Source organism: Rhinoraja longicauda, chromosome 18 (assembly GCF_053455715.1).
Source record: "Rhinoraja longicauda isolate Sanriku21f chromosome 18, sRhiLon1.1, whole genome shotgun sequence".
Classification (NCBI taxonomy): Eukaryota; Metazoa; Chordata; class Chondrichthyes; order Rajiformes; family Arhynchobatidae; genus Rhinoraja; species Rhinoraja longicauda.
Window position 1 is genome coordinate 14760365 of NC_135970.1, and position 22488 is coordinate 14782852.

The 22488-nt window shown below is 45.2% G+C and overlaps 1 protein-coding gene across 5 annotated transcripts in view; it reads left to right on the forward strand.

The window, feature by feature from the left end:
* Positions 1–22488, forward strand: part of slc25a22a (solute carrier family 25 member 22a) — a 122563-nt gene that overhangs the window by 86818 nt on the left and 13257 nt on the right. For all 5 annotated transcript variants that reach the window (XM_078415143.1, XM_078415145.1, XM_078415142.1 and 2 more), the window contains 4 exons: positions 5224–5314; positions 13878–13996; positions 16042–16228; positions 20301–20455. In XM_078415143.1, coding sequence (XP_078271269.1) covers positions 5224–5314; positions 13878–13996; positions 16042–16228; positions 20301–20455 — 552 coding nt within the window. The remainder of the gene's footprint in view (positions 1–5223; positions 5315–13877; positions 13997–16041; positions 16229–20300; positions 20456–22488) is intronic.

Genomic DNA, 22488 nt, shown 5'->3' on the forward strand with positions numbered 1-22488 from the left:
CAACTTGCCCACACCGTCCAACATGTCCCATATCCCTCTAAACGTATCCTATCCACGTACCTGTCTGAATGTTTCTTAAACATTGTATAGTACCTGCCCCAACTACCTCCTCCAACAGCTCGTTCCATACATCCACCACCCTTTGTGTAAAACAAAAAGTTATCCCTCAAGTTGCTACTAAATCTTTCCCCCACACTTTATACCTATGTCCTCTGGTTCTCGATCCCCCTTCTCTGTGCAACAGATTCTGTGCCTTTACCCGATCTATTCCTATCATGATTTTGTACACCTTTACAAGATCACACCTCATCCTCCTGCACTCCAAGGAATACAGTCCTAGCCTGCTCAACCTATAGTTCAAGCCCTCGAGTACAATGAGAAGAAACTGTATAGTAAAACTCGGGTAATCTATTGTTTAGATGATTAAGAATTTGGCTCACTATTTGATTCCCACATTCATTCCCCTTACAACATTGGGGCCCTAGTTCCTGCACTCACTTTAAACTCATTGGGTTCATTGAAAAGAACTATTAAGCTACTATGTAACATCTAAAACAAAAATGACCATAGAACTTTGAACAGCACAGTCTAAGAACAGGCCCTTTGGTCCACAATGTCTGTGCCAAACATTGTCCCCAAGATGAATTCAGAAGGGTCCCGACCCGCAACGTCACCTACCCATGTTCTCCAGATATGCTGCCAGACCCGCTGAGTTACTTCACCACTTTGTGTCTTTTTTTCCCCAGCTTTTGAAATACTTGTTTTCAAACTTTCAGCATAGATGCCATTGGCAATGCTGTTTGTGACAGATTCCCAGGTTGTGTGACTGAATGGGCTGCTTGCCACTTCAAAGGGCATTAATCCGTCAAACCATTGTTTCGCACCGAACGTCTCCTCCCCTAAAGGAGACGAGCGAAACGCTTGAGTTTCCACACCGAGCCTGACAGTTTTATGCTAACGTGCATTCGTTCCATTTAATTTTCTGCGTTTATTTTTCATGTCAAATTTTCAAATTCCCGTTTTGCCACAGTAAGATTTAAACTCCTGCTCTTTGGATTACTGCTTAATTTAACATGACCGCAACACCGGCTGCCATGACCTGCTGGAGGCTTTCGGTTAAAAAAAAAGTTGTGGTGAATTTTATGTACAGTACATGTTTGGCTCTATGTTGATAATTGTCTTTGGAAGACTCCCAATTCCTTTAAAATGTACTGAGTACTTTTAAAGTTTTCTGAGGCTGATTTTTAAGACACTGCCTCAGTGATCGTGTAAAGTTGGGGGGTTGCACCTGGCTGCACATCGGAGATTGCTTCATCCGCCACCCTTTGTGACATTGCAGGAACTCTCACCTGCAGATCTCCTTCCTAATCTGGTATCTAATCTGGCAGTGAATTGGCCCCCAACATGCAATGGTGTTTCACACTTCAGTTGCTGGTGATGCACAGTATCCCATTGGCAGCCCTGTTTCTGGTGATGCTGGGGATGTTAAATGCCTATCCCCTCGAGTCGCCTTGAAAAAATGTGTACCAACCAACCAATGAGTTTGGCATGTAAACCTGGAGTAACTCAGTGGGTCGGGCAGCATCTTTGGAGAAAAGGAACATGTGACATTTCGGGATGAGACCCTTCTTCAGATTGAGAGTCAGGCAAAAGGGAAACGAGAGATATAGAAGGTACATTCTATAATGATATAATTTAAACCATTCAATATGATCATGGCTGATCATCTAAAATCATTACCCCGTTCCTACTTTTCCCCCATATCCCTTGATTCCTGTAGCCCTCAGAGCTAAATCTAACTCTCTCTTAAAAACATCCAGTAAATTGACCTCCACTGCCTTCTGTTGCAAAGAATTCCACAGATTCACAACTCTCTGGGTGAAAAGGGTTTTCCTCATCTTAGTCTTAAATGGCCTACCCCATATTCTTAAACTGTGACCCCTGGCTCTGGACTTCTCCAACATCGGGAACATTTTTCCTGCGTCTAGCCTGTCCAATCCTTTAAGAATTGTATATGTTTCTATAAGATCCCCTCTCATCCTAAATTCCAGTGAATACAAGCCCAGTGGACCCATTCTTTTATCATATTGTCAGTCCCGCCATCCCGGGAATTAACCAGGGAGGTGCAAGTGAACCTCTGCCTCAGCTGAAGGAACTGTTGGGGGTCCCTGGACAGAGTCGAGGGAGGAGGTATAGGGACAGGTCCTGCCAGTCTGAAGAAGGATTCAGACCCGAAACGTTACTTATTCCTTTTCTCCAGAGATGCTGCCTGACCTGATGAGTTACTCCAGCGTTTTGTGTCTATTGATTTAAACAAGCATCTGCAGTTCCTTCCTACACAATGTGTCTGACAATTCTTTCTTGGCCAGTCTCCCCTTCATCGGAATCATTTTAAACCAGGGTAATGGTGAGAGGATAGAAATGGTGCAGATCTGAATTACTTGAGGGGAAATTCAGCTATGATCTCCAGAATATATGTGTGTGTTTTTTCAAAGCTGGTCAACAGACTTTATTGGCAGCAATCTAAGTTCATGTTTTCTTTTCCCTACTTATTTTGATTCCCATTGGCTCTGATTCTTCCCAGTTTTACCAATGTGTCCCTCCCCATGCTAAGCAGTGACAACCTGGCCACTGTTTATTGTTGGAGCTGCTTCATAATAAAGTGCCAGAAACAAAATGTCCTTGCAGGGATAATTGTTGAGTTGCCACTCATCATCTTCTCTGTGTTTGCATCGTTTAAAGCAGATTAATTTAGTTTAGTTTAGTTTAGAGATACAGCACGAAAACTGGCCCATCTGTGGCCCAACTGAGTCCACTAGCTCAACTGTCCACTGGCCCAACTGAGTCCACTGGCCTAACTGAGTCCACTGGCCCAACTGAGTCCACTGGCCCAACTAAAGTCCACTGGCCCAACTGAGTCCACTTGCCCAACTGAGTCCACTGGCCCAACTGAGTCCACTGGCCCAACTGAGTCCACTGGCCCAACTGAGTCCACTGGCCCAACTGAGTCCACTGGCCCAACTGAGTCCACTGGCCCAACTGAGTCCACTGGCCCAACTGAGTCCACTGGCCCAACTGAGTCCACTGGCCCAACTGAGTCTACTGGCCCAACTGAGACCACATTGACCAGCGATCCCCCATAAACCAGCACTAAGGACAATTTACTATTTTTACCGAAGCCAATTAAACTACAGACCTGTGCGTCTTTGGAGTGTGGGAGGAAACCGGAGCACCCGGAGAAAACCCACGCGGCCATGGGGTGAGCGTACAAACACCGTACAGACAGCATCCGTGGTCAGGATCTAACCCGGATCTCTGGCTCTGTATGGCAGCAACTCCACCGATGTGTCGCCGCGACGCTTGTTGTCCTGTTGCCTCATGAAGTGGCAGTATGAGGATGCACCATTCCTGTGTTTCTCCCCCCACTTGCTGAGTAGCCCATATCAGTTTAGTTTAGTTTATCGTCATGTGTACCGAGGTACAATGAAAAGCTTTTGTTGCACTCTAACCAGTCAGCTGAAAGACAATACACGATTACAATCGAACCATGGTCACGGGGAGAACCGTACAAATTCCATACAGACAGCACCCGTAGTCAGGATCGAACCTGGGTCTCTGGTGCTGTAAGGCAGCAGCTCTACCGCTGTGCCACCGTGCCACCCCAAGCTAAACATCTCTAAACTAAAACTTTAAAAAAAACTAAAACAAGGCACAGAGGTGACTGGAGGGCTGCATGTGACCAACATCAGAGAGCAAGCGAGGGTCAAGTTGAGGCTGGGTGCTGTAATAACACAAGAAGGTGCCAAACATCAGGTTTCCCTGGCTTTCTGCGGCAGTTTTTGGTAAACTTTATTTTTCCTGGTGCTGTACGCTGTACAGACTTACCTGATTAGTTCAAGCTTCACTGTCACTGCAAAATCATCGGCATCTCTTAGTCAAGTCCAACATCACCAATAAGGAGAGGAATACCCTGACCCAAGAAATAAGTGCTTTGTTAAACTCTGCAAAGTGTGAACAAAAAGCTCTCCAGTAAACAGTGGATATGAAATCAGAAAAAGGTAGAGGAAACTGGGGCAGCCCTGATTACATAATACTGGTACATTTTCCCCTGTTAGACTGAGACCTTGCAGCACTTGAAATAATTTGCCTTTGTACATTGAAACATCCTCAGTTACATGACTGCTGTTTCTCCATTGGTTCACTTCAGGACTTGGTTATACAACCGTTGACCAAAGGCTCAATGGGCAAGACTGTCTTCCACTGTGTGCCTGTGTTCCTTTGAGGGGGAGGGGGGGGGGGTGTGCACGTGTCTTCCTTGGGGGGGGGTGTATACCACTTCTCGTGCATGTGTGCTTCTCTTGGGTGAGTGTGTACTTCTCTTGGGGGTGAGTGTGTGCTTCTTGTGTGTGTGCGCGCATGTGCTTCTCTTGGGTGAGTGTGTGCTTCTCTTGGTGGCGAGTGTGTGTAAGTGTGTAAGTGTGTGTTTCTCTTGGGGGTGAGCGTGTGTGCGTGTGCTTCTCTTGGAGGTGAGTGTGTAACTGCATTGCGGCAAAGGGGCTGCTTTAGTATGTCAATGTAGGCAGACCTTACACTCACACTCACACTTGCATGCACATTGTGTCCCTGTTGTGATTGGAGATACTGAACTTCTCTAACCATCATTGTTCAACTACATGGTAAACTTACAATCTTAACAAATAAGTGTACATTGACATTCTAACATTGTTGTAATTGCACCCGTGTAACAGTGACATCCCATCTGAGTGAGTGTTAGTGATGTGCTGGCATGGAACCATTCTTTGAATGAAGAAGGATTACAGAGTGATATATCCAAATAATGAGTCATAATTGGCTGCATGTCCTCTGAAAAATGTTTGATGCTAAACAGCCCACATAAGAACTGCAGCCTCTTTCAAAGCTTTTCCTACTAACCATACATGGTGCTCATGCTACTTCTAACCTCACTCTCTGCTGCCTCGCGTTGTTTACATGTAAGATTTGAGATCTGTCACTGTGGAGTCACAGAAGCATAGATATCTGAATTAGTTTTGCTTCGTGTTCGTGTACCTATTGTATTTGCTTTCTAGCTTTGAACTATTATAAGTTGAGGATCTCAAGAGTGAAAATCATTAACTACTTACAACTGGAAATGATTTGTTGTGTTTTCTCTCTTCCCCACCCCCCTCTCCCACCTCTATTTGTCCCCGACCTGCATCATTCCAGGAGCTGCTGTCAACCTTACCCTAGTTACACCTGAAAAGGCCATCAAACTCGCTGCAAATGACTTCTTCCGTCATATGCTGTCCAAAGATGGGTGAGTGGAAGTATCTTTTGACACAATTGAGCCAAACATGAAGGGGGCGAAGAAGAAATCTCTTTGCCTGAGGTTCAGCCAAGGATGCAGGCACAGCTAGATACCCCTGACTGACTGCTTAAGAAATCACGATCATCTTCCAGGCTTGTATACACTGGAATTTAGAAGGATGAGAGGAGATCTTATCGAAACGTATAAGATTTTTAAGGGGTTGGACACGTTAGAGGCAGGAAACATGTTCCCAATGTTGGGGGAGTCCAGAACAAGGGGCCACAGTTTAAGAATAAGGGGTAGGCCATTTAGAACTGAGATGAGGAAAAACCTTTTCAGTCAGAGAGTTGTGAATCTGTGGAATTCTCTGCCTCAGAAGGCAGTGGAGGCCAATTCTCTGAATGCATTCAAGAGAGAGCTGGATAGAGCTCTTAAGGATAGCAGAGTCAGGGGGTATGGGGAGAAGGCAGGAACGGGGTACTGATTGAGAATGATCAGCCATGATCACATTGAATGGCGGTGCTGGCTCGAAGGGCCGAATGGCCTCCTCCTGCACCTATTATCTATTGTTATGCATTGTAATAAAAGTGGGGATTGTCGAGTCATCTTGGCTGACTCGGTTGATGTCAATGAAATATGATGTATGAATATATGATTATGAAGTATGTTTTAATGTTGGAAAGGAGCATCTCTACATACTTCAAGTTGTTATGAAATTTCACCTGAATATCATTCCAATTTGACTGAACCCCACATTAATTGAGTTAAATAAATCATTTCTTACTACACATGCCACCATTTAAAGCCACATTTCTTGCACGTCATGAAGTTTTTGGGTGCAAGATTTAGCTAAGATTTAATCCGCTGATACTGTGTTTAGAAGGTTACTTCTGTCTTCCTTAAATATCTACACATTCACAATTCAGGTGGTCTACTCCAGTTTATATACATTTCAATTTTTGGTTTAGCTGTGAATTCAAGAAAAGGGGCAACAAATTAGACAAAATCAAAATCGCAACCTTCCAAAATATATGTGAAAAGACTCTGAGCATCTTGTATGGTTCTGAGTCAAAGCAAGAATTTTCATTTGCGGTGCTGGCATCTCTCAGTCTGGTTAGAACCCCTAGAATAACACCAACACCCATTATCGCAAACCTTAATTGATGCAGGTCACCATGTTTGTCTCACCTCCTTACCGATCTTCACACTTATTGTTTGCACAAAATATTCTATTTTATTGTTTTTTTAAAAATGTTTCATTTAAAGAATAATAACAGGCTGAATGCCAGCTCAATCTATGGTGACTATTCTCATTTTAACCTTGTAGGCAGTCAAAGTCAACTGCAGCTCTACTGCAGAGATGCCAGCAGATGTTTCCATACGTAATCACTGTGTGCGGATCATTGCTATTTCCGATTTATGAGAAGCAAATGTCTAGGGATTAGAGATCCATAATAGTACGACAAAGTGGTCATTTCAGTGTGCACTGTCTCTCTTTCACACGCTCTCTCTTTCTCACGCACTCTCTTTTTCTTGTGCTCTCTCTTTCTCATGCACTCTCTCGCACGCTCTCTCTTGTGCGCTCTCTCCCTCTCGCACTCCCTCTCTCTCGCACCCTCTCTCACACTCTCTCTCTCTTGCACTCCCTCTCTCTCGCACACCCTCTCTCTCTCGCACACCCTCTCTCTCTCGCACTCCCTCTCTCTCTCGCACTCCCTCTCTCTCGCACCCTCTCTCGCACACCCTCTCTCTCGCACCCTCTCTCGCACACCCTCTCTCTCGCACTCCCTCTCTCTCTCGCACTCCCTCTCTCCCTCTCGCACTCCCTCTCTCTCGCATCCTCTCTCTCTCGCACCCTCTCTCCCTCGCACCCTCTCTCTCTCGCACTCCCTCTCTCTCGCACCCTCTCTCACACTCTCTCTCTCTTGCACCCTCTCTCTCGCACTCCCTCTCTCTCTCGCACTCCCTCTCTCTCTCGCACCCTCTCTCCCTCGCACTCCCTCTCTCTCTCACACTCCCTCTCTCTTTCTCGTGCTCTTTCTTTCATGCACATTCTCTCTTGCACGCTTTCTCACTTTCTCGCACGCTCTCTGGCGCTCTCCACCGTGCTCTCATGCACTCTCTCACTCTCTGTTTAGCTGCTAACTCTGTTTCCTCTTCCCCGTCCGCCTCTTACCTGCTTGTCTTCATTTGCTCTCTCTTAAAATACAACTGTTTCCCAAAAAACGTGTTTCATTTTCTAAGGATGATTCTTGTACAGGAGCTTTTGAATATAATTACCACAAAGTATGTTCTGTTGTAAGGGGAAGGAAGTGGGTACTTTTCTACAAAATTGAAACTCTATTAGTTGTACCTTTCTTAATGTCAAACAATATAATCCATGGCACCTGGTGATGTAGTTTATTACGCCCAAATACTGCTGATGTCAACTTCTGAAACAGAATGAACAAGTACCTATGAATTTTGGTCGACTTCACATATTCAGTACATTGTAAAAGTCATACTTGCCATCTCTACGACAGAATAAAACTGGGTTAATGATCTTGGTCTGCGTGATATCGAAAATGAGATTGTGGCAGAGAGCGCCTGCTTAATTTGTTAATTTTTAATTACCTACGTCTTTTTAGAAGATGAATGATCGATTTGGAAATGTATAGATGAAATAGTTCATATTTCCTGCATTCATTTTCCCATTAGTGTATTAATTTTTAAAAAGATAGGAGATACATAATGGGCAAGTTATTCAGGCTGTGTAACGAGGAGCAGTCAATCCATTGAAATGTCACTGCAGCGTCTGAAGAAGGAAAGCTTTCCTCACGCTGTGCACATATTAACCACAGGCTGGTCTCAAGTGCGATTTCATGAAATGCATTAGGTACTTGCGCATTTAATATTTATGCGATATAGCTTTCAAGGCCCAAGCGTTCCACTTCGAATGCTTGTTCACAAAACTGCAAATAACTTAAGAAGGGCGGCACGGTGGCGCAGCGGTAGAGTTGCTGCCTTACAGCGAATGTAGCGCCGGAGTCTCAGGTTCGATCCTGACTACGGGTGCTGTACTGTACGGAGTTTGTACGTTCTCCCCGTGACCTGCGTGGGTTTTCTCCGAGATCTTCGGTTTCCTCCCACACTCCAAAGACATACAGGTATGTAGGTTAATTGGCTGGGCAAATGTAAAAAAAATGTAAAAATAAAAAATTGTCCCTAGTGGGTGTAGGATAGTGTTAATGTGCGGGGATCGCTGGGCGGCGCGGACCCGGTGGGCCGAAGGGCCTGTTTCTGCGCTGTATTTCTCAATGGCATTTAGGAATGGGCAAAGAAATACTGGCCTTATCAGCAGTGCCCTCATCACTGAAAATGAATGAGGGAGAGGGGGAGAAAAACTATCTGCCCACTTAATGTTTTAGCATCTTTTCTCATTATTTTGGATTTTGGCAATTCTTCTCCCAAGAAGCAGTGGGGTTCCAAAATGTAATTAGACTTACCTTTGCACAAAAGAGACTGGAGGCTGAGTGAGGAGAAAGAGTACAGAGGTTGGGTCAGATCACCATTGAGTATGTATTAAACATTTAATAGAGTAAATATAAAGGAATTACTTTCTCTGAAGGGCAAAAACAAGCAAACTGTTAAATGTCAAGTCAGGCCACTTAATCATAAAGTTGGAGGAAATGCATTTTCATGAAGGTGAAGATCTGGAGCAAAGGACATTCTGCTGAAAGAACTCAGCAGGTTAAACAACATCTTTGCAGATAAAGGGATGGTCGGCATTTCGGGACGAGGCTCTTTCCCTCCAGATTGCAGCACTTTGTGACTGAGAATCTGGAAAATCACTTCGGTTGAAATTTTAAACATTGAGATATTTTTTAATTAAGTGAGATAAAGGCATTTGGATCATTTTCAAAGGGATCAGTAATCTTGTGTTATATCACCATTATTTAATGGCTTGTCTCCCCATCAGTAGACATTCTCCCAATTAGCTATTCATACCCACCTAAATTGGCCCCTAAAACCCGTTGCAGCCGCCACCTCCATTCCAGTCATCCCGCGAACCATCATTTCTCTCCTTGCATGGCCCTCTTCAGCCCTTGTTCCCCGGGAGCACCTCCAGCAGTTGACCTTGTGGGCGCGGAAGGTTAGACACCCTGGTTCTTTTTACCAGAACTCTGCCACCATCTCCCTACATTCCTGCTCTCCGATTCCCAGTCTTCAGGGACGAGCAGGGTCCGGGCCCGACGGCTTCTCTCTCCAGTCGGGTTCCCGGTTCCAGGGCGAGCGAGCCACTCCTGCTGTTGGGAAATGGCCGCAATTCGCCAGGGGACCTTCACACTGCTCGCTGGGAGACCTTGTATCTGTGATGCAGGAAAAACACTGCCTTATCCAGAAAACCATCCTCATAGTCCCGTCTTACAGTTTATCTGAAGGATTGCTTTCTTTTTGTTGCATCTCCGCCTAAATGTTTCAGGATAATATTTTGGCTTGAAGAAAGCGAAATCCACAGGAATAGATGCTGTGCTTGAGGCACAGAACCTGATTTGCATTTTTTATCAAATCCTTTCAGAGTCAGTCAGCCTGATGGTGTTCAGACAATCCAGCTACCATATTATTTTGTGTTTATGTAAATCATTTAATAATTTGATTTTGTGGAGTTAAAAGAATTTAAGATTCTATAATTGTGTTATAGATCTGTACCTGCGTCAATTGTGGATGTGTGTTAAAAATGGAACAAAATATATTGCGATAAATGCAATTAGTTACATGTGAAGAGCTAGAGCAACTGACGTCAAAGGGCATCACATGAAGAAAGATGTGAAGCACATACGTTACACTATAAATAAAAGTCGCGATCTATCCCCTTGCCCTTCTTGGAAAGATGTGATGAGCAGATAATAATCCTTGTGAACTCAGTAAAATGGCTATTCATATGAACTGACAAATTGGTAATTTTCTTTGAAATAGGAGTTGCCTAGCAAATGACTACACGACAGAATCATAACAATAGATGTCAGTGGTGTTATTCTGCTGAGGTTTACTGTTAGGAGACTAACTAGGAGGTTCAACCAGTGTTCTTGAGTAGGTTGGCTAATTTAGCTTGATGTGTACTTGGCAAGCCATTAGCACCCATACAGAACATTAGTCAGTATATCTGCCTGTTTTTTCTCATTACCCATTAACTAATTCCAGATTGTGTGTATTTGTGTTCGTAAATGTAGGCATACTCTCAGCTGTTAGTGCCCACTTAAAAGAACAGCTCGAGCGCACGTACAATAGGATCTATAGAAAACCCACTTTGTGTTGTCGGCAGAATGTTTTCTTGCAAGAGAGTGGATGCTACAGTGGAATGATTTTTTCCAATGAAATAAACAGCCACAGACAAATTATGGACCTTGGCAAAGAACAAGCTGATCATTAATTAACATTCGCTCAATGCCCCCCTGCTGCTTGTTGAGCATACACTTTTCACTCAGAACCACAACGATCTGTAAACCCACTTCTGGAACTGTATCTAAATCAGTTTATTTTATTTTATTGTCATGTGTATGGAGGTGCAGTGAAAAGCTTTTACACAAAACTAGTGAGTAAGAGGAGAATATGAGGCTGCTTCTTAAGTCCTTCATGTTTCTTAGTTCCCCACACAGTGGATTTGATGATCTCATTATTCACAGCATCATTTTGTTAAGCATTTGTGCTGAAAAATAGATGGAGATCTGTAATAAAATCCCACAGCCCCGCTGTCATTCAGCGATGTGAATTAAAAATAAATTGCGTGGTTTTCCTTCTCTTGGCTCCATTTTACAAAAGGGTCATTGAATGCACGCAATCCTTAGAAGATCTGACACACTCGTGCATCAGTCTGATACTCTGAACTTACCCAAAGCACCTCAAACATAATGATAGTGGAAGCAACACCCACTCCATGTAAACACGCGTGATTGTAGATCTCAGCAGGGAATAACATTGGGTGGGAATAAAGGGGTCACCTTGCTTGTAAGAAAACTTAAATGATTCCTGTGCACTGTTTGAGTGGATCAGTGCATCAATAAAATATATGGGCATAGTGTGGTACTGCGCTCCTATTTTCCAACAATTTTATTTGAGGTGTTAAAAGTAGTTGATGAAACGATTTGTTCTCACTGGGCCATTGTTGTAAATCCATTGAGACCAGCCCTATTTTATTAAGGAATGCAGAAGGACATCCCAGAAGCAAAACACCACTACCTAGAAATGAGCAGGCAGTCTGGGGCACCTGCAACAGGCATTCTCGATAACAACAGCAACCTGGAGTGGAGTGAGGAGATCCCACAGCTCTGTAGCCATGCAACATGCATGAATGAAAGTGGACAAGTAAACATTTAATGGAGGGGGGGGGGGGAGGGAGACTCTAAGATGATGATGGGGTCCAGCACGTGAGTGCCACAGCAAATCTGCATCTGCAGCCAACTGAAAGTAAAGTTGTCAAAACATGAAATATTTCAAAAACATTGAGAAACATGAAAAAAAAAGAAAATATTAAAAAGTTAATTGACAATAAATAAATAAGTCATAACACCTAAATACGTCCAACCATAAGCAACTAGGACATTTCAGTGACATAACACCAGTCAGCGCATGTAAATTAAAACTAAACTGATTATGAAGGCAGCATTTGTGAATGTGATGTTGGTTCGTTCTAAAGTTGTATGGTTGGCTGGGGTGCAATATTTGGCATTTCGTACTTCCGATTCAGCATATATTCCTGCTAGGATCAGATGATGCAGGACGCCGCACTCAACAAGACCCAGCCATCGTGCATCGATAACACAGGAGCTCAGCGTGGGTGGTAGTACATTCAAAACTGTACCAAGTGATAGCGCAGGGAAGCGTTAAACTAAGATAGACACAAAGTGCTGCAACAACTCAGCAGTCAGGCAGCATCTGGAGAAAAAGGATGGGTGATGTATCGGGTCGGAACCCTTCTTCAGATCTGTAACAGCACCCATCCTTTTTCTCCAGAAATGCTGCCTGACCCGCTGAGTTACTTCAGCACTTTGTGTCTATCTTCAGTATAAAACAGCATCTGCGGTTCCTGTCCACACCAGCGATACACTAACCTTATCGAGCATGTTTTTGAAGCAAACATCAAACAACTGAGAAATGGATATTTCCCTGCCCTTGAATACAAAAATAGAATGACAATCACTGAAAGACACAAAAAGCTAGAGTAACTCAGCGGGACAGGTAGCATCTCTGGAGAGAAGGAATGGGTGACGTTTTGGGTCGAGACCATTCTTCAGACAGGTTAGAGATAAGGGAAACGAGAGATATAAACGGTGATGTGGAGAGATAAAGCACAATGAATGAAAGATATGCAAAAAAGTTACAATGATAAAGGAAATAAGCCATTATTAGTCCGAAAGTTCCGCCACCTCCAATGGGATCCCACCACTGGCCACATTTCCCATCTCCACACCTTTCCGCCTTCAGCAGAGACCGTTCCCTCCACAACTCCCTGGTTAACTCATCCCTTCCCACCCAAACCACCCCATCCCCGGTAACTTCCCCTGCAACCGCAGAAGATGCAAAACATGTCCCTATACCTCCTCCCTCGACCCTGTCCGGGGACCCTGACAGTCAATTCAGGTTAGGCAGAGGTGCACTTGCACCTCATCTACTGTATCCATTGTTCAAAATGTGGACTCTTCTACATCGGCGAGACCAAACCCAAACTGGGCGATTGTTTCGTGGAACACCTTCGCTCAGCCCATGTGAACCAACCTGATCTCCCGGTTATCATATCATCATATCATCATATATATACAGCCGGAAACAGGCCTTTTCGGCCCACCAAGTCCGTGCCGCCCAGCGATCCCCGTACATTAACACTATCCTACACCCACTAGGGACAATTTTTACATTTACCCAGCCAATTAACCTACATACCTGTACGTCTTTGCTAGACACTTTAATTCTCCTTCCCATTCCTGCACAGAACTTTCTGTCCTCGGTCCCCTCCATTGTCAGATTGAGGCTAAACGCAAATTGGAGGAACAGCATCTCATATTTCGCTTGGGCAGTTTACAGCCCAGTGGTATGAATATTGATTTCTCTCACTTCAGGTAGCCTCGGCAATCCCTCTCTCTCTATCCCTCCCCCACCCAAGTCGCACCAGCTTCTCGTTTTCACCCTACAAACGGCTTACAATGGCCTGTTTCCTTTATCATTGTTACTTTTTTGCATATCTTTCATTCATTGTTCTTTATCTCTCCGTATCACCATTTATATCTCTCGTTTCCCTTATCCCTAACCAGTCTGAAGAAGGGTCTCGACCCGAAACGTCACCCATTCCTTCTCTCCAGTGATGCTGCCTGTCCCACTGAGTTACTCCAGTTTTTTGTGTCCATCTTCGGTTTAAACCAGCATCTGCAGTTCCTTCTTACACATGATAATCAATGATAATTCCATTTCTCTCAATAAATCTTTAGATGTATACAAAGGGAACAAGATTGTGATGGCCTCTATTTGTGGTATGTAACTGACACCAATGTTCAGCATTAATTATAAAACTAACTGTTACCCTTTTTGCTTCCTTTCACAGGAAGAAGCTGACTTTGCTGAAGGAGATGCTGGCAGGCTGTGGTGCTGGGACTTGTCAGGTCATCGTGACCACCCCCATGGAGATGCTGAAGATCCAGTTGCAGGATGCAGGTCGTCTTGGTAGGTGGAACTGAGAAAGGAATATGTCCAGGAACCAAGAACAGGCCCGGACACCAGAGTTCCATTTGTAAAGCCAGAAAACACTAGAAACACTCGGAAGGTCAGGCAGCGCCCGTGGAAAGATGGAAAGAGAAACAGAGTTCATATTCCAGGTTGAAGAATAGTCAGCGGCAGAAGAATGTGGAACAAATGATGGGTGAGGTACTTGGGTTGCAAAGGTACATGGGAACAGGCATAGAGCTGCTGTCTCAGAGTGCCAGAGACCCAGGTTCGATCATGACCTCGAGTGCTGTTTATGTGGAGTTCGCACCGTGTGACCGTGTGGATTCCCTCCAGGTGCTTTGGTTCCCTCCCACGTCCTAAAGACTTACTGGTTTGGAGTGGATGAGAAAGTGGGATAACGTAGAAGTAGTGTGAACAGATGATCGATGGCCATGTGTACTCTGTGGGCCACTGTGTGAACTGGTGATGGCCGTGAGTACTCTGTGGGCCACTGTGTGAACAGGTGATGGCCGTGTGTACTCTGTGGTCCACTGTGTGAACAGGTGATGGCCGTGTGTACTCTGTGGGCCACTGTGTGAACAGGTGATGGCCGTGTGTACTCTGTGGTCCACTGTGTGAACAGGTGATGGCCATGAGGACTCTGTGGGCCACTGTGTGAACAGGTGATGGCCGTGTGTACTCTGTGGGCCACTGTGTGAACAGGTGATGGCCATGAGGACTCTGTGGGCCACTGTGTGAACAGGTGATGGCCGTGTGTACTCTGTGGACCACTCTGTGAACAGGTGATGGCCGTGTGTACTCTGTGGTCCACTGTGTGAACAGGTGATGGCCATGAGGACTCTGTGGGCCACTGTGCCGCCCTAGGCAGAGGAGGAGCGAGCAAATCCCATACAGTCAGCACATGAGGTGCGCTGGTCAGTGAATAATCTGAGGGTCATGGTAACGGTGATGTGTTACAAGTGATGAGTGGTGGAGTGAGGGCTGCACTTGCTGCCATTGCATTGTGTTGACACAGTCTTGGAAGGAAGGGGAGGTCTGGATTGTTGCAACTCAACCCATTCCAGCTTTCTCCCCCTCCCCCCAACATTCAGTCTGAAGAAGGGTCCCAATCTGAAACATCCCCTATCTATGTTCTCCAGAGATGCTGACTGACCCATCGACTTACTCCAGCATTTTGTGTCTTTTTTTAAATAAACCAGCATCCGCATTTCCTTGCCTTCCCCTCCCTCGTCCCCAACTCTGTGTAAGAGAGGCCAAGGCCGGGTAATTGGGCCTTTTTGTTTAGTACGGGTGTCAGACGTTATGGGGAGAAGGCAGGAGAATGGGGCTAGGATGGAGAGATAGATCACCCATGATTGAATGGTGGAGCTGACTTGATGGGGCAAATGGCCTAATTCTACTCCTATCGCTTATGATCATATGATCAAATGACAGTGACCAGGCAGCCTTGTGCGGGGCTCCGCTGGTTGAAGACCTTTGGAAAAATGGCTTTTGTGAGGCGAGTCAGTGAGGGCGCTGTGGCGGGCAAGCTCCTGAACTTCTGTCCGATGGCCAAAGTGCAGGATGGCCTCACCAAGTGAAGGCCTCCCTCTCTCTCTCGGTCCCTGTTGAAAACCACACTGGCCTTGTTTCCCCCATACACACAGCAAGAGCATAGGAAAGAACTGCAGATGCTGTTTTACACCAAAGACAGACATAAAAAGCTGGAGTAATTCAATGGGACATCACTCAGTTAACAGTAATGCAGCATCTGTGGAGAGAAGGAATGGGTGACGTTTCCGACTCTAAAGGGCCTTGACCCGAAACATTACCCATTCCTTCTCTCCAGAGATACTGCCTGTCCCGCTGAGTTACTCCAGCATTTTGTGTCTATCTTCACAGAGAGAGAGAGAGAGCAGCCGTTTAGATGAGATAACTGTTAATTGTGCACCAGCGTGAGTCAACACCTTCAATGAAGTATTCCATTGTGCAGACGGATCTATGATATATCTGGCTTCATTGTCTTGTGGCGACTGACCTACTTCCTCTGTGATTACATGCAGCCGCCCAACAGAAGCTGATGGCTGCCCAAGCAGTTTCGAGTTCCCCCTCAGGGAGCCCTATTTCCAGCACGAGCCAAGTTACCTCCGCTCTCAAGTCCCAGCAGACTGCCACGCAGATCACCAAAGAGCTGCTGAGAAGCAAAGGAATTTCTGGCCTCTACAAAGGCTTAGGGGCAACTTTGCTAAGGTACATGAAAAGTTGTACATTGTGTGATTTCTAATTTGATCAGAAGCCAAGTTGAAAGGTAAAGGTTATTCAGAGACATACCGCCGAGAGAACGAAGAAGAAGCTGGCGTGTGGAGAGGCCACCTGGAGAACAAAGAGGGACCCGGTATAGTGGGGGCCACCGCAAACTAAGAGGGACCATTGGGACTACAATGAATACTTTGTCATTTGTCGACTCCCTATTCATGGTGACTCTGCTTACCTTGTGCATGGGAGGCAAAAACAAAGAATTTCACTATGGCATGCCACATATGATGATAAACTTTCATTCATTCAACTCCGCTTTGAAAAGCACTTTAATTGCACTTCCAGGGTTTATGGTGGAGGCAGACACAATAGTAGCATTTGAGGCCTTTCGCCAGGCACCTGGATATGCAGGGAATGGAGGGGTACGGATCAAGTGCAAGCAGAGGAGATTAGTTCAACCTAGCACCATGTTCGGCATGGACATTGTGGGCCAAAGGGCCTGTGTCTGTGCTATACTTTTCTATGTTGTTTAAGCACGTGGTGACAACAAAAAAAAAGGGGGGAACTCACAGAAAGGAACGATCGGAAGCAGGTGACCAACAGCTTGTTGAAACAGGTGGATTTTAAGGAGGGTTTTAAAGTGGGAGAGGAGATGGAGGCGCTTAAGTGGTGGATTCCAGAGCCTGGGGCCTAAATTGTCGAAGGCATGGGCCTAGAGGTGGACTGAAGGACGTGCAAGAGGTCAGAGTGACGAGGAGAACTGCGGGAAAGTCTGGAGGTAGTTCCAAAGCCAGAGAGGAAAGAGGCCGAATTGAATTTCAAATACATGGGTGCCAATTTAAACATTTAAGAGACTGAGTACCAGTGAGGATCAGTCAACCAACACAAAACAATTTCAAAACTCCAATGGAAAAATATAGCCAGAAAATCGCCCACCAAACAGAAACAGCTTAAGGCTGTCGCCAAAACATATTTATAAAAGCAGTCACACTAAAGACCGTCTACTGTTCAAATAGCACACGGCCAATTAAATGTCTGCAGCATGAATAAGCCCTTTCAGCAGAGTTGTGAAGGGCTGTCATGCACACTAGCTTTTATACTCTATCGTGTTTCTCTATTGGCAATGAAATCTAAACAGATAAAATGAAACCAAATTGATTTTGATGCAGTCGTTAAAATATTTTTCTACAATCTATCTTTAGTAATGAGTGGGTTGGATGAATCAACTAGAACGATGAGGGGTGGATTCGCATCAGTGAAAATTCTGCTTTTATTTCAACTTTTCAACCACTAACGTTTTCAGCTCTCAGGCCCTTTGCAATTGCATGAATAGTAATGTCACGGCTTACATCACTGTGGAAGAAATAGTAATGGAATGGGTAGAAGTAGATTCACTTTGAAAGGGACCAATAATAAATAGAAACCCCAGGTTTTTGCCTCACTTTTTAAATTAAGACCACCTCTAACTCAGCAATAGTTCTGTGGGTGCTGGTTCCCATTGCATATTCCTGATCTCTGAACCTTGTCAGGTACCTTTGAGGATTTGACCATTTGAGCACCACAGGACTAATAACCATAACTCTTGTTTAAAGAGGAGTGTGAAATAATGGCTCGCTACCTGGCCACACACTCATTTCATTCCTGCCATCGTGAAGAAGATATAGGAGCCTGAAAAGTGTAATGTCCAAGTTCAGGAACAGCTTCTACCCTACAACCATCAGGCTGTTAAACACTACAAACCTCCAAATAGGCTCTGAAATACATAGACTTGGGGGCATTAGTTTTGTCTTTTTTGCAGTAATATTCTTTGTCAGTTTTATGTGCATGTATGTATGTTATGTATGTATATGTGTGTGTGTGTGTGTATATATAAATATATATATTTTTCTTTATTATATTGTCGAGAGAGTAAGCATTTCCTTGTTCTGTTTGGGATATATATGACAATAAAAAACTCTTGATTCCCAAACTGATTTAAATGAGTGCACTGTCCAGGGCTGTCATCATCTTCATGCTAGCTGATAAAGTTGTTAGTTCTTTACTGCAGGAACCTTCTATGGGATCCTTGCTAGTAAGATAATCTGTGGTGTGAACTTTGCATTTTCTGACATTGTGACTTGAATGCCACGACTAAGAGACCTATAAGAAGCACTTTCTATACAAAATACAAAGTGCAGAAAGAACTCAGAGGGTCAGGCAGCATCTCGGGCAGGAATGAACAGGCCAGGAAGGAACTCGTCCCCAAAATGCCATCTGCCCATTCCCGCCACAGATGCTGCCTGACCCTCCAGCAGTGCTGAAGTTCCTCCTCTTATGTTTTGCTCAAGATCCAAGCACTGCAGTCTCTTGCGTCCCAAGCACACATCACACTTGAATTCATGCTCTTCATGGTTATTGAGGGAAGAGACAAGAGCAGGTGCAAAATAGAAAAATGATGTACTTTTCTTGTGACGTAATTACAATTTATAGAAGTTGTCACCACATTATTGTTGCCTGGTTACGTGAGAGTAGAAATATAAAGTGTCATAACTGCAGCACCTTGACCGACAATACCCTGCCTGTATGCTTGGGTGCCTTAATGGCCTATTTTGCACTGCTGAGGGTGTACTCCGAAGGCTATGTACCTTGGTTGGACTTGAATACATTTTCTAGTTGAACTAATCAATGTCGAGTGTGTGAGAGGAGGGCATATTTTAGGAAGATTACTGCATTACCTCCCATCTAATTCTAAAATAATAACTGATTCCAAGCTGTGAAGTGATTTATGATACTAATCAGCATGTGCTCTTAATGCATTGGAAAACATATTGAAAAGAAAAGTAATGTGAACGAAGGAACTGCAGGTGCTGGTTTAAACCGAAGATAGACACAAAAAGCTGGAGTAATTCAGCGGGACAGGCAGCATCTCTGGAGAGAAGGAATGGGTGACGTTTCGGGTCGAGACCCTTCTTCAGACTTAATAATGTGATGTAATGTGACCTGCCTAACTCTGTTAAAGCCTATTGTAGCTGTTCGTTCAGTATCATATCATCATATCATATCATATATATACAGCCGGAAACAGGCCTTTTCGGCCCACCAAGTCCGTGCCGCCCAGCGATCCCCGTACATTAACACTATCCTACACCCACTAGGGACAATTTTTACATTTACCCAGCCAATTAACTTACATAGTGTTCAGGATTCTCATGTGTTAATGTAGATTTATCTCCTGGAAGCATATTTACAAGCCTAGACAATCGTGTTTGAGTAATTACCCCTATATCTTTCTAGACCTTATTATCATTAACTCTGTAACATGCCTCCCATCTTTTTGTTGCGTTGATAATTTTGCTCTGATGGAAATTTAAACTCAGGCCAACATGCTTCCTTAAATGTGTAGGAATGAACTGCAGATGCTTGTTTACACCGAAGATAGACACTAAATGCTGGAGTAACTCAGCGGGTCAGGCTGCATCCCTGGAGAAAAGGAATAGGTGGTGTTTCGGGTCGAGACCCTCCTTCAGACTGAGAGTCCGGGGAGAGGGGAACTAGAGGTTTGAAAAGGTACAGAACAAATCAGAGCCGACACTGATGGCAAAGGAGCCCACATTGTTGGCTGTGGAGGAGGTGATAATGAAGAGCTACGAACAATGAAACTAGTAGGACGACAAGGATGGGAGTGGGACGGAGAGAGGGAATGCAAGGGTTACTTGAAATTAGAAAAATCAATACTCATACCACTGGGTTGTAAGCTAACCAAGCAAAAAATGAGGTGCTATTCCTCCAATTTGTATGTGGCCTCACTCTGACAATGGAGGAGGCCTTGGGCAGAAAGGTCAGTGTAGGAATGGGAAGGGGAGTTAAAATGTTTGGCAACGGAGATCGCGTAAGCCAAGGCAGACTAAGTGTAGGTGCATGTGGGCCAAGGTGGTCTGAGCATAGTACTGTGGTGCTCAACTTTAATTAGGATCCGCACTTAAATTCAACTAAATTATTTAAACATGCCTTTAGTTATGCTTTGCAATGGAAGAAAGTGCTACATTATATGGTATTCTCTGGATAACACATTTCTTTTTGTTTGAAGGGATGTTCCTTTCTCCATCGTATATTTCCCACTGTTTGCTAACCTAAACAAGATGGGGCAGAAGAGTGGAGAAGAGAAAGCTCCAATTTATGTCTCCTTCATCAGTGGCTGTATAGCAGGCAGCACAGCAGCTATTGCAGTGAATCCCTGTGATGGTAAGGCACTGTTTTCATCTAATGCCAGTGAAATATTGTAGGAAAGATTTCCATCTCTGCCTGCCTTGACACTACTTTATATCTCATCACAGCATCACACATGGAGGTCATTTGGTCGATGTTGAATCCCAGAGGAGAAATCCCATTAGTTCTGTTCCCCACTCCTTCCCCCCCCCTCCATTTTCCATTGGCAATTGGCCTGGCTATCTGTCTCTCTTCATCTCCCTGTGCAATATATAAACAGCAATAGTGCATTACCAATGAGAGTTCACTTCACCAAACAGATCGGTTTAGTTTAGAGATAGAGCGTTGAAACAGGCCCTTCAGCCTGCCGTGTCCGTGCCGACCAGGGATCCTCGTACACGAGCACTATCCTACACACTCGGGACAATTTACAACCTTTTACTGGAGCCAATTAACCTCCAAAACTGCACATCTTTGGAGTATGGGAGGAAACTGGAGCACCCATATGGTCACAGGGAGAACGTTCAAACTCCATACAGACAGCACCCGTAGTCAGGATTGAACCCGGATTTCTGGCAATGTAAGGCTGCAACTCTACCACTGCACCAATGAAATTCAATGCCGGCCTCCATTGCCATTTTGTGGTGGGGAATCCACAAATCTATCATTATCTGAGTGATGAAACTTCTCTTTACTTTAGACTTTAGAGATACAGAGTGGAAACAAGCCTTTCGGTCCATCGAGTAAGCATCGACCACCAATCACCCCGTTGTTGTTGTTGTTGTTCGTCCTTCGGGTTTGAAGATGACCATGACTTCACTTTCAGTTGGAGGATTGGTGACTGGGTCCGTAAGTGACTAGTGAGGCCAATCCGGGCCCGGAAGGCACGCCCACACGTAGGACACAAGTGGATGGGTGCTGCAGTGGAAGTGGAGGTAGCCCGGGCCTTGCGCTTTCCTCTGGGCCTCTGCAGTGCGTCTGTTCTCTGCTGCACGGGCTGCTGTGGTGAGCTTGCTACGCCAGGTTGGACGGTCCAGAGCAAGAGATTCCCAAGTGCTGAGGTTGATGTCCAAGTCTTTGAGGGCCACTTTGAGGCAGTCCTTAAACCGTTTCTTCTGTCCTCCTACGGAGCCCTTGCCCTGACACAGTTCTCCCTACAGAAGCTGTTTTTGCAGTCGATTCTCGGGCATTCTGACGACATGGCCTGCCCATCTGGCTTGGGCTTTCCGTAGGAGGGTGTGGACGCAGGGGATTCCGGCCTGTTCCAAGACCTCTGTGTCGGGAATTTTGTCCTGCCACCTGATGTGAAGGAATCTGCGTAGGCAGCTCAAGTGAAAGTGGTTGTGCTGTTTGGCTTGTCTGCTGTAGACAGTCCAGGTCTCACTGGCATAGGGAAGAGTGGTGAGTACCACTGCACGGTAGACCTTCAGCTTGGTGTTAAGGCTGAGTCCTCTCCACTCCCAAACATTCCCACGGAGTCGCCCAAAGGCAGCGCTGGCCTTGGCAATCCTGTTGTTGACCTCAGCGTCAATGTTCACCACTCGCGAGAGTGTACTACCCAGATAGGTAAAGCTGTCGACTGCCTGTAGGTTCTGCCCCTTCACCGTGATGTGTGGTTCCTGGTAGGGCTTTCCAGGCACGGGCTGGTACATAACTTCAGACTTTTTGGTGCTAAAAGAGAGACCAAAGTTGTCACAGGCCTGTGAGAAGCAGTCCATTTCATGCTGCATCTTCTGCTCTGTGCTGGCGTTGAGGGCGCAGTCATCAGCAAACAAGAAATCGCTGATGATGGTCTCCTTCACCTTTGTAATAGCTTGCAGGCGCCTGAGGTTGAACAGCCTACTGTCAGTCCTGTACCTGATGTGTATTCCATCCTGGCAGTCACGGAAGGCATCGGTCAGCATGGCAGAGAAGACCATGCTGAAGAGTGTAGGGGCAAGAACACAACCTTGCTTCACGCCGTTTGTCACTGGAAAGGCTTCCGACTCGTCTCCATCATCGGACAGTGGGCAAGTCCTAAATGGGACTTGTACGGGAGTTGGACGACCCCACCCCCACGATGTCTCCAC